We start from the raw sequence: 13,270 nt of genomic DNA on the forward strand, positions 1-13,270 counted from the left end.
GGTGTTACGGGTGACGGTTACGGTCCTGACACGGACAAACCCGGATATTAGAACTTAAAAATGGGAATTCCCATTATTACACAATCATTCTTTTAATTCGTCACATTTCCGTACTATTCAAAGCAACTTTGCAAATATGGTACTTGTTTGTCGATTATTCAAGAAAGCTTGCCAGGACCGGGCGTCTAAGTCAAATTTGCAGAATCATCATCTTGTGTTTATTCATCCAAAATTGCTTCTGTTGTGTTTGTAGGTATAAAAGGTTGAACTAATGTAATGGTATAGTTTGTATTTCTTTCAATATAACATCAACTGATCAATGACGGACTTATTAATATTTGATGACTTAATAGTCATTGTTGAATAGGGTGGGCTTGAACTCACAGCCAATTGGGGATGCTATACTATTCTTGACATATGCTGCAAGAAATACACATTTTTGTGACATCATGATCAATGAAGTCTGTTTGAGCCTTTGTGGTTTTAATTGCAAATACCATTTAGCAACACCTTAGCCAGGGGGCTTTATGTCATTCTTTGTTTGGTTTGAACTTGGTTTAACGTTTATAGCAACAATATTATTTTATTAGTATTAGGCTATTAGATGATTTTATTGCGCAATTTTTTTGTGGGATGACAAAATATATCTATTGTATTCTTTTTTCTATCTAATTTTAGATATGATGTCCTTACCATGAATATCAAATAAAATGGCTCTTTTCCTATGTTAGGGAATACATTGCTAAATTGTCTTTAAGAATTTAACCTCTATAACATGGAAATAAATTTGGGCCTATCTAATATATAATTCAACTCTAATCTATTCATTTCATTGTCATCGTTTTGTAGTGACCAATGTTATTGTAAAACTATCATTTATGTAATTCTTTTTTTCATAAGCGTGAGTGATATATTTGTCCAGTGAGTCGTCTAAATCCTGCGAGAATCAATAAATCATTCTGTCTAGCAGTTTATTATGCCACTGGCTCCGTGACATTTTTACGCTATAATTTGGTCTCCTTGCTTTCTAAAGCAGCCCGATGCACGAGTTTATAGATCCTTTGCGAATAAGCTAGAATGGAATCAAATTCTATTGGGGGAGCAGCATTTTGCCGTGGCGACGTTTTTGGTGCAAATGCAGTCTATTGATTCACATTGTAGAAGAAGACGAGTATTGAGAACAGTGTATAATCACCTGGGGCATAGTCACTCTGAGCATCCAAATGTCAGAGGTTTTTGATCAGTAGCAGCAGCTAGGTGATGCTGCGTCATTATGCTACGCTGCTGATAAATGTTCACAGTTAATAAGGGGTATATTCGGAGCACACATACACTATTCATAGGTACGTATTGTGATTCAAACATCCACTGTTGACAGTTCATTTGTGATACCTATTGCGGTGATGTATGGCAACATTCTAAGTCCGGTTTCGTCTGACTACCAGACACATGGTTAACTGCCATATACAGTTTTTATGCTCTCATTATTTAACACGGGGTCTGTTGAATTTGGTAAGTTTTTCTTTATTTCGGTATTGTTCTGTGTTTTAGGTTTCACAAACAGGCGAAACTACTAGTATGTATTAGGCGCCTATGTTTTGTCATCTAATAACTGTCATGATAGGTATTGACTGTATTGAATTACGATACATGATTTTCAGCAAATCATTAACGCTTTCACTTATTATCATGCTACATTTTCGGGAATTAAGAAAGCTCGCTACCACTGTTATTATTTGCTCTCGATTTTGTTTGAAATCTGTGTGTATTCTCTCGAGTTATAATTTTTTTCTTTTTCAATTTCCACGCACTATCATAGCCAGTTCTCTTTGGAAGATTTGATCTTAAATCCCCTGCTTTCACAATCATGATATGACAGCTTTTAATACGATTCATCCGCAAATTGGATATGTTTTTAATGGATGAATCATCATGCTTCATTTAAACTCCTTAATTTTCCATCATTAGATTATTAATGGTTGCATACAACTGGCCTCGGGTTTATATTAGATTTTGAAAAATATAATCTGATTATGAAATAGTATATGATTATGTGAATCAAGAGAAGCTCGGCCTGGTTTTATAAACTAAGGGAGTCTTGGAGAGTTTGACTGAATTCTCCCAGTTTACATTTCGAAAATCTTTCGATTTGTTCTATTCTCTTTTCAACAGATATTTTCTAATTTGTTTTCATTGATATGATTTCCTTATCCATTACATTTGAAAGTTACACAGACAGAAAAGTACAAAGCCTTAATCAATAGTTTTTGAGCTTGGATCCCAAAGGACTAAGTAGTCATCCACCTCTATCTGGTTGTATAAATTCCCCAGTGAAAATTAACCGTTTCTATAATCAGGTCTGAATGTTTTCCCACTCAGAGGATTCTGTCTTTGATGGAGATAGATATTGATGAGCTGAGTTGTGTTGTGTTTCAGCGCGTGGGGAATTTTTATCTGGTCCAGTGAATTTTTTAGCATCTGCATCGGTTATCTTCATTCTCTCATGGCTGTGGTAAAGAATTGTTCGATCATCTGATGGAGATTTCAATGATGCTTTTGAATGATTTTCACAGTTAATTACAATATGCAGTAAGTTGTAATTACTAGTTACAGCTTATATGATAGCATTGGCTAAAGCTGACATTAATGATTATGGAGCTGGAGATCAAGGTTGATCATTCGTATATAAATTAATCACAAAATGACCTCATGTAGAACTAAGGACAATTCTTGTCAGGTTGCTTCTAAACACAATTAACTCTAAATCATAGTGGAAAATTTCAAAATCTGGCCCTTTGCCTCTCCAAGAGTGTTCAAATTACTGTACATTTAGACTGCATATTGCTGCAGGTCATTCACATTTATCTGAGGATGTCTCGTTTAATGAAATTCTGTGTAGTCTGCTGGAAATCAATGGCTCTGGTTTCTCTTCGAGATGACATTTAGGATCTCTCTTCTCAAAAATCTGAGACAATTTTACAACGATTTGCACCAGCCACTGATGATCACAAAGGTAAGGGCTGTGTATAGATATATGCAGTATGTTTGAAGCAAAGGGATCAATGCAACCATCCTTTAATCTCGGTAGACTTTGATTTTCATGTAATCACATCTAAAACAATTTATGGCAGGTAGAACACTTAGCTGGATGGATATGGCTGTACATTTTGATATGATGGGTGTTCTCAGGTGTCTATTATACGTGTCTATAATCATTCAGAATGTCATCACGAGCTTTTTACACCAGTAAATACAAATTTAGATAGCTTGGTATTCATTTGCTATTTAGGTTATCGCTTATTACCACTAAGTAAAGCAATATCATTTATTCGCGTTCACATCTAAATAAAAGTGCCAGCGGTAACTGTGTCCTTTTATGTTGAAATCAGCATTTTAGTAGGTAGTGGTTATAAATTTCATGATATATTTGCTATGTTTCTATGGCATCAAAGTAATCATGTCGATAGAATAAGGAAGCTTTATTATGCTGTCATCAAATCACTCTTAATTTCTCTGATCTGCATAGGGTTTACTAAAATTGATTGTTGAGCTTATTTTACTGGATAGATGATCGAATCAGTTTGTTTGATATGAAATTCAACTATCTGAAATCTACTGAGGGGTAATTGGCTGTTAAGGAAACCTCCTAGTACACATTCTGTGTCATTATAAATTCATTTTTACCTACAAGCAATCTCATGATTGCTTGTAGGTAGTACTAGTTACAAACTTAGAGCAGTGTTATTCATGTTAGATGGAGATATTCATCACAGTTTGTTCTGGACAGTGATGACTCCCACCTCTTAAACCATAGGATGCTGGAACATGCTTATCATCTGTTCAGCGGGGTCAGTGTTAATAGACTAGCTAGTTGATAATTATCATACCTAATTAGCACTAGTAACAACTGGAAACTTGTATAACGATTCATATGGTTTATGATATTCCATTGTAATAGGCTGCATGCAAACAATTTTCAAATATTCAGCGAATCTGTTAAATGATATAGCAATTATGTAATCAGGAACGTGTTTTTATAGATCTCTGTCCATGCTGATAGTTGCATGTCAAATGCTAACTGTGTTCTCTAACAGCAATCTCCTTATTGGATTCCGCTGTGAAATATTAATGTGTGACATACAAATAAATCGAGCTAGTCATATTCTTGTTCATATTACCTTGATGGTTGTAGTAAATAGTCACATCTTGCCTGAGAAAAAGATAAAATTACCCTTTCTGATATGTCAGCTGAATTCTATGCATTGGGACTTTATTTCAATTATCTTATCTCCCATTTGTACCAGATTGGTGTGGCCAATATGAGTAAAGCAAAATGAATTTACTAGCTGGTTGCTGCCAATTCCCAAAGTTTCATACGGCACATCTATCACTTGTGACTTAAGTATCAGATCACTGTTGTACATGTGTACAACTGACATTGAATGTATTTTTAAACATTTTTACCTGACAGATCCTTCAGGCAGATGTTCTTGTGAATGAAACGTACGAAGGTGCCACAATAAGATGGCATAAAAGGTGTACCAGCTTTCACGGTTATAGATTGGTTTTTCTCCTGCTTTTAATTGGCTTGTCACATAGGATTAAGTAACATCTGCATTTGGTGATTTGATGTAAATTCTGTTTGTTCTATTTGCAGGTAGCTGTGATAGAAAAGTTGACCTGTGCTTGTGTCTGAGCCTAAGTCATGACCCGCGGGGATAGGTATAAGGTACTTTGTCTAATATTGGGAGTGGTTGTATTAGTCTATGTTATCCGCGATGCTACGAATACCGGTGGTGGTGACAGGGATATGTTCTTTTCCCGTCGGGTTCTGCGTGGACAGTCTTTTGACAGCACTGATCATTTGGAGGTGAAGAAACCGAATGAGCTGATTCGTATGGATAAAAACGTGCCAATTATTTGGATAGGCGGCGTGCCGAGAAGTGGAACAACGCTATCGCGAGCGATTCTCGATGCTCATCCGGATATCCGGTGCGGCGAGGAAACCCGAGTCATTCCACGTATGCTTTTCATGCACTCAAAAATGCAAATGTCTCAAATTGAAAAAGCTCGTCTAGACGAAGCTAAAGTGACCGAGGATGTTCTGGAGTACGCTCTAGGATCATATATTCTAAGTATTATCGTCAAACACGGCGAACCCGCTGCTCGACTTTGTAACAAAGACCCATTCACCCTTAAATCAATGGATCTAATAATGAAAATCTTCCCGCAGTCAAAATTCATCTTAATGATTCGAGATGGAAGGGCCGTGGCACATTCCATCGTCACTCGTAAAATTACCATTTCCGGCTTCGACACGAAAACATACAGTGGGGCTCTTAGAGACTGGAATCGGGCAATTCAAGTCATGTATCGTAAATGTCTGAAAATGAGCCATGTGTGTATGCCCCTGTGGTATGAACAATTGGTCATCGATCCCGAGCCTCAAATGAGAAAAGTTCTTAAGTTCTTAGACATTCCGTGGAATGATATTGTATTGCACCATGAACAAACTATTGGAAAAGAAGGTGGAATTTCACTCTCTAAGTAAGTGGTGTAGGTGTGTCTTCCCTGACTGAATTTTCCGGCTTATTTCATGAATTGTCTGGTGGTATTGAGACCTTGAAATGATAAACTGACAGTTTGTTATTCCAAGACTAGAGCATAGAGAATTTTATATCAATGTTCTGATTAGAGAATCCTGGAGATCCTTGTCATGTTTGTTGATGATGAATATTTTTAGAATGTCGTAATCAATCGGATAAAGCATATGTAGGTGGAGTGAATTTAATTCCAGGATTATTGATAGCGGTTTATATTTTTTCATTCCACTTCCAAAAAGAATACTTGAAAATTCTGAACGCAAGCATTATCTATGAAAACCACAAACTTGACTTAAATGAATCAAACCTATAATAAACATTATTATTTGCTCATTAAGGGATGAAATTTAGCAATTCATTTTTTCATCATCAACACTACCACTTAACAAATTTCCGATGCTTGGGCATATTATATAGAACTTTCTTCTTAGGTTGTCTTCAAGTTTTTGATTGCAAATAGTCTTCTAATTAAGTTCTGCCATATACCAGTAGATAGAAAAATTTTTGTAAATTAAAAAAGCAAGTTCTCAATCAATTTTTTTTTTTTTTATAAGGAGAGAAAGATCAACAGACCAGGTGAACAAACCTGTCAACACGGATGCTCTTTACAAATGGATTGAATTGATGCCAAAATCAGTGAAAGATAACGCTGGCTCTATTGCGCCAATGTTAAAAGACCTTGGATATGATCCTGACAACCCGATAGTCAATTATGGTACAAAATCTGATGATGCTGTAGCTAAGGAAGTTGCTGTGCTACAGACGCTTACTGATGATCAAGATTCGTGAGACCTGCTTTCTGTGTCATGTCATGTATACGCTGTCCTTAGAGTTTAATTTGATGTATTCTCATTGAATTTGCTGGCTGCCGCGTTTTAAAGTGCCTAACTTAGTTTCGAAATTTAGCCAATTCTGTTCAGTGCAGATTTAGTTGAATTTTACAGAAAACTCTATTTTCACTTCGACTGAGTTTTGGTAAATGGTTTGATATTTTAAGTTATTTTGACTGTATCTGTTTAAAGGGGCTTTAACTTTTTCATAAAAAGAATTCCTCTCGCATTTTCTTTATGTTATTGTTGATATTCATCATCTTATGTTAAGATGTGAATTGACCTATTTTGTCTCACTACGTGTCAAAGATTCCTCCATCCATTCAAATATTTTGGTGTACATTTTTGCATTCGATCGCTAAGTCTAAGCGCAATTTCGATTTCGATTTCTCTCGTTCACCCAAAGGCTCAGTATGAACTTCGGAAATAACGAATTTAAACATCATAACAAAGCTAACATAAATCACTGGTAAATTGTAGATATTTTACACGCTACGGGATCATGTAACTAATGCTTTCAGTTAAAATATTATTGGTTTTTATATTGACTCAGTTGCGTTAACACTATACTTCAATAATGCATTTAAACGTATTGATGTTTTAGTGGTTTTTCCTGTTTAGCATCGATGATTGATTAAAGTTTCTTTTGTCTTTAATAATAACTCTAATGATAATGTACTTTGGTGCAGAAATTGTTCACTTGCATGTTATTAAATTATTTTCCTTGGGTATCTCTAGTCTAGAAGTGACTGGAAGTACGATTTTGATAAACATTCGTGACTGAAATGATTCCTATTCCATTGGATAATGAGCAATATTCTGAGGAACTCAGAAAGATTTACTGAATATTTAATAAATGCTCTATTGTTGCTGAGTTGCGAGATTAATTTTGCAATGTATATTTGCCAACCAGTTAAAAGTCTTGATAGATCTAATTTACATTTTCTGCAATGCCATATTTCAGCTGCGAACATGTCAAAGAAAAGAAGTGTTTTGAGAAACTTAACCAAATAATGATGTAAGAAAGATGTTGATCATCTTAACGTTAAGCTGTTGATACAACTGTCAATGGCTCTTCAGAGTTTTGCTTCTGCAATGGGCTTAGTATCTAGAGCCGCATTCACTGTATAGAAAGGTTCATATAAGCAGATCAATGTTTCATCTGTGGTTCTAAATAAGTATTGACCCCGGAAATTATTCATTCGCTAAATAATTCAGTGAATACAAGATGTAACAACTATTGTTGAATTACTTTTAAAGATTTGGATGAATTTTTCGAATCCAGTTTATTTTGATAACTTTCAACTCATCTTAAACTGCTCCAAAAAGGTGCACAAACATCAATTTGATGATTTTTATAAAAATATACACCATGTTTTTATTTTATAAGTAGTGTTATGAATGGTATGGATGAATCTAGTCTAATAATTAACTGTTTGTCTGTGCATGGTTTGTGTAGTCTGTATCTAGTAGTAATTGTCAAGCAAGTGATAGTACTAAAACTCAGACGAATTCTAAAATGAAGTATGGGGACTACATTGCCATTGCCCTTCACGAGATTTTTAACTGATAAGGCAGTAAGTAATATAACCTAGTCAAAATTGTGATTTCTAGAAAATTTTCATGTATTTTTATATCAATTAAGGATTTTTTTGAAGCAGTTTATGCTTTTAGAGTTTTGATTCATAGTTTCATTGATGGAGATTAATATTATATGGAAAGGAATCCTTTTTTGTATTCGAGTGATGTATATCAAGCATTCCCTTGGATATTTTGTCTCATTTAAAAAGTTATTTCAAGTATTATTTACTATATTCTGTTTGCTCTTCCTTCAGTGCTTCAGTGCCCAGACAATGTTGTCAAGATGGTTTTGTTTGTTGTGTAGTTATATGTCCCAGTGCATTTTAGAGCATTCAGAATTGCAAATGGGATACAAACATTTTGTATATGAGAATATGATTTGACAAATGTGAATATTTTCTTATAGAGTACCTAAAGATATGCTGTCACTTGGTTTAGTGATCATACATGTAAATGCTTCGAGTGAAAAATTTGAAGATGGGTAAGAAAATTGAGTTTGAAAAGAAACAACTTGAATTTAGACCGGATTTGACCGGATTTCTTCATTTCCCTTCTTGGGTTTATTTTTAGTTCAAGGTTGATGAACTAAAATAACTAAATGATAGAAGAAATAGTTCATGTATAGATAGATATGTGAATGAACTTATACTAAACAATATAAGGTGTGGTATATCAGTTATATAATGTTGCTCAAGCTTTATAATTGTGCTTTTATGGTATGAGTAACTATAACGAAGCTTATTGATTGGGTAAGAACACAGTACAGCCAAGATGTAATTAAATTATGCTTAACTCAGATTTGACATCATCTCCAAGAGTTGTTGATGCAAGGAAACTTGTTCCGCAGAATATGAAAAGCCTTTTGTGGGTGCGAGTTCTTAATGAGTCAGTATTGATGAGTGATAAGTTAGTTATATGCGTGCTGTGCTGTGTGATAAATGCAAAGACATTGCAAGTGGTGAAAATGTAGCGTAGAGATTTGCTAATGAATCGAGTGTTAGCCATGGGAGAGCAGGCGAGATGACAGCCTTTCAGGGGGTTTCAATAGCACATTTATGACAGGGAAGAAAATACAGCTATTTTTTGTTTGCTTTGTGTTTGTTCCCATAACTTACATGAATCTACTGTTCATTGCCAAGGACACTATACAATTTGCTGAGATGTTTTAATAGCCGGGATCACACAGAGACGATTTGGCCCTGGCTATCATTTGTGCCGTGCTAAAATTTGTGCTGTGCCAAATTTGGCCAGGCCCATCTGGTACCCATGTGAACGGTTGTTCCAGACCTAATTTGGCATGGGTCAAAAATGCTTGGTGATCGTGGCTAATGACATCGAGCACAAATGAAATAACACCATTAATTATCTTTCCAGACGTAAACGCATTTAACAACATCTATTTGTTTATTTTTCTATAGGGTATTTCAACATTCCTGAGGTATTCAAAGAACCCACACTCATCGATTCTGAACTTTTTAATTTTCTGTCACTGTGACTGAGTATTCTGCCTTATATTACCACATATGACAATTCAATTCCATCAACCTTTAGGCCATTCTCTCCTTCGTACACGATTTAATTTGCCAAGACAGTGGGTGGCCACTAAATGAAGTTAGTGAAATGGAATTAACTTGTAGCCACATGTCCAGTCCAACCTCCACAATTCTGGACTTTCTATCTTGTAGTGTACGGGGTATGTACATGATGGAAATGATTACTAAGCTATCGATCTACAGCTTTAATTTGGTACCAATTTCTTGTAACAATATTAGATTCCAAATCATCATAATTCTTAAATCTAATTAAGTGTCAAATTTTAGTCTTAATACCTTCTCTTCTAATGTGGCAAACCCCACTTAGAAATTGAGATGTATGAACATTTTTTTCTGTTGTTATAGCCATGTGAAAAGTCAGTACCAGTCTGTTTCTGTTCATTAGAAACATTTTGGATGGAAAAGAATATTAGCTTGCATCCATCAGGCCCAACCGGTCAGTAAATCACCACCTTTCTCCCATCCTGAGGTATTCAAAGAACCCACACTCATCGATTCTGAACTTTTTAATTTTCTGTCACTGTGACTGAGTATTCTGCCTTATATTACCACATATGACAATTCAATTCCATCAACCTTTAGGCCATTCTCTCCTTCGTACACGATTTAATTTGCCAAGACAGTGGGTGGCCACTAAATGAAGTTAGTGAAATGGAATTAACTTGTAGCCACATGTCCAGTCCAACCTCCACAATTCTGGACTTTCTATCTTGTAGTGTACGGGGTATGTACATGATGGAAATGATTACTAAGCTATCGATCTACAGCTTTAATTTGGTACCAATTTCTTGTAACAATATTAGATTCCAAATCATCATAATTCTTAAATCTAATTAAGTGTCAAATTTTAGTCTTAATACCTTCTCTTCTAATGTGGCAAACCCCACTTAGAAATTGAGATGTATGAACATTTTTTTCTGTTGTTATAGCCATGTGAAAAGTCAGTACCAGTCTGTTTCTGTTCATTAGAAACATTTTGGATGGAAAAGAATATTAGCTTGCATCCATCAGGCCCAACCGGTCAGTAAATCACCACCTTTCTCCCATCAATTTCCTGTATGCAGAATTCGCTAGGTAAGGTGTACATTGGTGTATTGCCATCACTGTCCCTGGTGTGATTCAGACTTGCACACTTGTGATTGATGAGTCCCTGAAACACATTCCTCTGCTGACTACACTCAGTTATCAGACACCGCATTAGCCATTAAATTTCAGGATTATGGCCCCTGTAAATGAGATGGCAAGAGATTTCTTGGCATATAAGTCACATTAATTTGTCACTACATCTAAAAGACTCCACTTTGCAGGATTGCTAGAACTGAGTTCACTTTTCAGATCAGCATTTATAGACAAATAAATAAAACTTGCATTCGGGAAAATGTCATCCTAAAACTAACTCTTAAACCATCACATACTCGATAATAGTAGATCAGTAAATTGAAGTGTTGCTCTTATTTATAAATGCAACATAATGAAGTCTGCTAGAAACCCTACAAGAAACAAGATAGCCGTTAGCAGTGAATCAAAGCTTAATTTCATGATACGCAGAGACTTGATATTTCATGCTAATTCGGGCTTTAAGACAACTATATATTACTCAGTCACCTGACTTTGTGTCATGTTACATGATGATTTATTTGGTGAGGAAGTAAATCAGAAAAGTTTGTTACTTCCAGAGGTAAATTCAGAAAGATGATTTTATGCGCTATATTTCCTGTACATATGGGCAACCATATCAGCCATCTTTTAGTAAACAACTTTAGTTTTTACTGTCTTTTTACTTATGATGATGGTCTCTATACTTTTTACTATTTGTTTAATGGAATATACCATATGCCAATACTCAAAATAAAAATTTTTGTTGATGATTTTGAAAAGGTCACCCAGTCAGCGAGAAAGCTTTCGCTTTGTCAACTGCAAAGTAATGTGGCATCATTCTGTTGCTATGACAACCAGATTTTAATCCCACTTATTCTTTGTGGGTAGTCAGAAGTATTTATCACATGATAATATCATGTGATGTCTTTGTAGTGTAACCCCGATTTGGAAGGGGCTACAGGCTCCATAACAATAACATTTGTACTAAGAGATACCGCGCATGCAGTATTCAAAATGGTCACAATTATATTTTCCCATTTTCAGGATTATATAAACAATGAGCCTCCACATGGGTATATCTAAATGGCTTATATTTTTTAAATCAGATAACTTATTTGTCAACCCTTCCTAATATAATTGTGTTTTCTTATTTTTGTGAGTATTTTGTATGATTTTCATTCATATATGCATTGAGTAGCTATTGAAATTCGCTCTTATGACGACCTACCCTAGAAAGAGATCGAAAGGGTTCATGGCCACTACCTTAATACTGTAGTCCTGTCAACCATAGATGTATAAACTCTATGTCCATGATCAGATTGATTTACTCAAAGCTTTAACTAACATTGAAAATGCTACGTTGGCACATTGACTGAAGTTGATGGTATTTGTATTGAATGAATGTGACATACATCTAAATAATTAATAGGAGCCGGTTACTCCCTAAGCAAGCATGATTTTACTATGTGCGCGGAATAAACTGTATAATTTTGTGGATGAAATTCAAGATATCGCAATCATTAAAATGCGAATCGATATTGATGGTTTATACGACTGTGTCGTTGATATAATTGCTGCTTTTAAAAAGATGTATAAACGTATTGCCAATTAGAATCCAGATAGACCTAGTTACAACTTGTTAGTACGATAGTACGAAGTCGATTCAAGAGTTGTTATTCATCTGGGTTTTGGCATAGGTTTTAGTGTATCTAAACCGTGTTTATGTTGTGAAGTATGAAATGCTATGATATCAGGTAATCTCTAGTCATTATTTCATCATACAATAATTCATCCCAATTAACCTAACCAAAACAAATCACCAATACGTGATTTTTTGGGCCAGTAACCATTTCATGAGAAAGAAATTAATGTTGTTTGCGCTGTGATAAGTTGTCCATCCTGGAATGGGGTGTGGGAATGTGGATTTAAAGGTTTGCAGTTCCCCAAATTAGATTAAATGAATGTGAATTGCTCTATAGCAAGTATATACATATATATTTATTAATGTCTGAGTCCTGGTGATAACTCGGATATTTGATACTGTTATTGATTATCAAAACAGTATCATTTGGAAATATGTGAGATATGTAACATAGGCGAATAAATGATGGACTTAAACTATAAAAGTACAAAAGGTGGCTTACAGTTAAATATAACGATCAGAACACTGAATCTGAAGTATGGAAACAGCTCTGTCGTTATTCTGTTTTCCAGTATAGACGTTCTAAAGCAAAATATCGTGTGTGCATTTTGTATTTTGTTCATTTGTAATCATTAAGTTACTTAATACATGATTGATAATCCTCCATCAGAATATTGTTGTAACTATCGTATCGTACAGTAAACATTGTTAAATGAAATGAAGTTAAATCTGCGTTTCTCATCGAGCCATATACATATATGAATATATTGATAATTATGTATACATGTTATTATATAAACGATTATATTATTATGTATATAAAGGAAAAGACTATTTTTTGTTGTGGAAAAATGTTGGATAATAAAATGACTCCAGTCAGCAACTAAATCTGAATTGTTTTTTAATCTGAGGCGCGGATGGAATACCATGAGGCCAGTCGTCCCCGAAAAAGTTATCGTCGTC

General features: G+C 34.9%; 1 protein-coding gene across 1 annotated transcript; it reads left to right on the forward strand.

Moving 5' to 3' along the window:
• The first annotated feature begins 126 nt into the window (after positions 1–126).
• LOC141899876 (protein-tyrosine sulfotransferase 1-like) lies at positions 127–6,995 on the forward strand. The gene is made up of 3 exons (XM_074786475.1): positions 127–249; positions 4,658–5,547; positions 6,158–6,995. Exons 2-3 carry the CDS (start codon positions 4,706–4,708, stop codon positions 6,390–6,392), a joined length of 1,077 nt encoding a protein of 358 aa, XP_074642576.1. The 5' UTR covers positions 127–249; positions 4,658–4,705; the 3' UTR covers positions 6,393–6,995.
• The last annotated feature ends 6,275 nt before the right edge of the window (positions 6,996–13,270 follow it).

The sequence above is a fragment of the Tubulanus polymorphus genome, chromosome 2 (genome assembly GCF_964204645.1).
Source record: "Tubulanus polymorphus chromosome 2, tnTubPoly1.2, whole genome shotgun sequence".
In the NCBI taxonomy this organism is placed as follows: Eukaryota; Metazoa; Nemertea; class Palaeonemertea; order Tubulaniformes; family Tubulanidae; genus Tubulanus; species Tubulanus polymorphus.